Genomic DNA, 3688 nt, shown 5'->3' on the forward strand with positions numbered 1-3688 from the left:
GATTTGGCTATACGCCATTTGCTTCAAATTTGACTCCTCACGCCAAATCTACTTTTGGCTTTTTGGAATTCAAAAATAGGTGTTTTGTACTTTAATACTTTTAATTTGACATCAAGGTTGGAGATGGAGGTTTGTTGGTGTCAAATTTGGAGATGTCAGATTACCCATAAACCTTCAAATAAATTTGGCGTCTTCAAATTTGACATAATGGCTGGAGATATACAAACTAGTTGACGACCATAAATGTTGCTAGAACGACAAGAAGCATTATTGCTCAATTAGCCAATTAATGAAGATTATGCACAGTGCATGGTTTATACGCTATAAATATCTGTAACCGATGTCATGGGTCATTAATTTTCATGGTGGTTTCTTTTTAGAAGTTCAATAAATCAATACCTGGCTCAAAAATTAACAGAAGACCAAAGAATGCACGAAAGAACACTATCCGCCTGTGTAAAGAGAAGTGTCAATATCATGACACAACGGTACACAAGCTCACCCGCTCGATTCCAAGTTTACATTATCCACTTCTAGATTCTCTGTATCACGCTGTCTGTTACAAGCTTCAAGAAATCAACGCCATATCACGGCATTTGGAGGGAAAGGCATGCCAAGAATTAATCGCTCTGCTTCCTTCAGATCTCCATATCTAGTCAATAAGTCCACCATAAGTTGATAGTGATCGAAGTCTGGTTCAATCCTGTAAGTCATATTCATCTCCCTAAAAAGTTGCTTTCCTTCTTTCACCAACCCACCATGTCTACATGTTGAAAGCACAACAAGAAAAGCAATTCTATCTGGCGTAAAACCAACTGCTTCCATTTCTCTGAACATTTGTAATGCCTTGTATGATTGACCATGAAGCCCTAGTGTTGCAATTACAACAGTCCATGAGATAAGATTTCTATCTGCCATTTCGTCGAATATTTTCAGACAACTCTCGAGGCTCCCACATTTTCCATACATGTCCATAATTATGTTGGAAACAAATGTGTCGCAACGTTTGGAATCCGTTTTTATGATGAGGCCATGGAGTGGACTACCCAAAGCTAGATTGCAAAGGTTAGTGCAAACACTCAAGAGGCTAACATAAGTATACTTGCCAGGATGAATCTGAGCCACCCACATGTGTCCAAGAAGTTCAAAAGGCTCCTTGTAATCGCCATTGCGGGAGCAAGCTGCAATCAAGATGTTCCAAGATACAATGTCCGGTTCCTCAAGTAGAGAATACAATTCTTGTGTCTTATGATATTGCCCCGTCCTATTGTAAATTCCAGCAATCACATTAGATGGGACAACAGGAAGTTGTGTGTCATTAGCAGGAAGTAAAATCAAGGCATCGGATATCAGACCACTTTTGGCATATGAGGTAATGAGAGAGCATGATACATACTAATTCCCGTGGTAACCCATTTTTATTATCAAAGAATGAAGTTGCTGCAACTTTACAGTGTTGGATGACTTGAGTAGAGTAGAAAATGATAACTCATTTGGCTGACAACCGAATTGAATCATTTCACACAGTAGCTGAACAGGGGAGAAACAGCATTTCTGCGAGTACCCCCAAATCAAAGCGTTCCAAGAAACCACATTCTTCTCATCTATATCATCAAAACAACGCTGTGCATCCCCCAACCAATCAGTTTTAGCATATAAATCAACCAATGCACTACTTACAAATATATCACGATCTAACAAGTGTTTAATTCCCATACCATGGATCAGTTTTCCATACATCAAATTCTCTGATCTGGTACAGGAGCTAATAACACTAACAAATGTCGTCCTGTTAGACCAGACTCCATCAAGACACATTTTCAAGTACAGCTCTAGCGCTTTGCCTGGACTTTCACTTTTTGTCAGTGCACCAATTATTGTATCCCAAGACACAACATCCCGGATAGAAGCCTCCCCAAATACTTTCTCAGCTATGCATGGCCCAGAGCACTTTACATACATATTGAGCAGAGCATTTAGAACCAAAACATTGCAAACCAACCCATTTTTCACCAATAAACCATGTACTTGCTCTCCTAATTCTAGGTCCCGCTCCCACAAAAATCCCAATAACACACCAACATAAGAATATTCTGTCAATGCCCATTCCATCTTCATGATCTTGCGGAACATAACTATTGACTCTTCAGCAAACCCGTGATGGCCAAACAAAGATATCATCGTGTTCCACGTAACCAAATTCTTCCGAGGCATGTCTTCAAAAGCTTTAAGACATTCGTCTAAGCACCCCTGCTTCCCGAACAGACCCAACAATGCAGTCCCTGCAAAAGCATCAGGGTAAAGCAACCCACTCTTCAGAACCAATGCCTGCAAGTAAAACCCTCTATAGAGATCCAAAGACTGGCACGACAAAAGACCCCCGAACGTGAATTGGGTGGGCTCATACCCACACAACCTCATCTCAGAAAATAATTTCCAAGCTTCCTCCGCATCCCCACAACGGCTATAACAACCAATCATGGTATTGTATGAGACAGTGTTTCGTCGAGGCATTTCATCAAACACCTTGCGAGAAAGAAATAGCTCACCAAACGACGCGTAGGCGAGATGATATTGTTGTTAAGGAAGATGGGTTGTGGGCAATTCCAGCCGGCCGTAATGGCGAGTGCGTGGAGAGACTTGGTGGCGTCGAGTGATCTGATTCTTGGGAATTCTTGGAGTAGTTGAAGAAGAATACATTGGTGATGGAATTCTCCATGGAAGTGCTGAGCAGCAATTGTATGTTGAGAATGACAACGTTGAATGGGGACTAAGAGAAGCATTGGTGGAGATATAGAAAGGGTTTTGGTTAAGTTGAAGAGCAGATGTACAGACCTTGATGAAGCTGCCTTTCTCATGCAGACTAGGCGGCCAACAATGGATTGTGTTTAAGTATTGTTTAAAGTAACACTAATACTTTGGTGACAACAATTGGCTATGTAAACTTTCAGCTTCGATAAAGGTAAGAGAATATAGGATCTTATTTGCCCAAAAAATAATATAGGATCTTAATTATATCCAAAGAAAAATTAAACGTTGGATCAATTATTTATATTAATCGGATCAATCTGAAATTTTATAAGTAAACTCATAAAATTATTTAATGAATAATGAATAATTTGAATTGTTTGTGCGAAACTCTAAAATAAAACCCACATATGATCCCACCAGTACCGTTTTTGTTTCGGATGTGATAACTTTGAAAGTTGAAAAAATGTAGGAATGAAATTATGAAAATAAAAAGGTTGTACATGGAAATAGGTGAAAGGGTATAGTTGTCTCAATAGATTCAGATTGACCTGACCTAGATAAGAGTGGTACTTATTTAGTTGGTCTTAAGTATTAAATTATCATTAACGCATGCCGTAAGAGCATGTACACTATTTGCAACACTGCTACACATAAACTTTTGCATACAAATCGTGTACAGATCACGGTGTGGAGCCTACTACAGGTCTCACACAAAAAATTTGAGCTGTTTATTAAATGTACAACATTTTTTCAAGGGCATTCGCAAAAAAAATCAGCTCATTTTGATATCTATAGGTACTCGATCCAAACATCCAACTTTTCATTAAGATTTCCGGAGAATGAAATGTTAGATGATTGGATTGATCTCTTATATGGATTGGATTGAGCTGATTTTTCTTAATGACCACTTGAAAAAATGTTTTGCATTTAATGAAAA

The 3688-nt window shown here is 38.8% G+C and overlaps 1 protein-coding gene across 1 annotated transcript; it reads right to left on the minus strand.

The window, feature by feature from the left end:
- Positions 1 to 576: 576 nt before the first annotated feature.
- LOC131327796 (pentatricopeptide repeat-containing protein At3g58590-like) lies at positions 577 to 2719 on the minus strand. Its single transcript, XM_058360927.1, has 3 exons — positions 2550 to 2719; positions 1453 to 2464; positions 577 to 1395 (listed from the first exon to the last, which is right to left on the minus strand). The coding sequence occupies exons 1-3, from the start codon at positions 2717 to 2719 to the stop codon at positions 577 to 579; spliced, it is 2001 nt and encodes a 666-aa protein (XP_058216910.1).
- Positions 2720 to 3688: the final 969 nt, after the last annotated feature.

The sequence above is a fragment of the Rhododendron vialii genome, chromosome 5a, assembly GCF_030253575.1.
Source record: "Rhododendron vialii isolate Sample 1 chromosome 5a, ASM3025357v1".
NCBI lineage: Eukaryota > Viridiplantae > Streptophyta > Magnoliopsida > Ericales > Ericaceae > Rhododendron > Rhododendron vialii.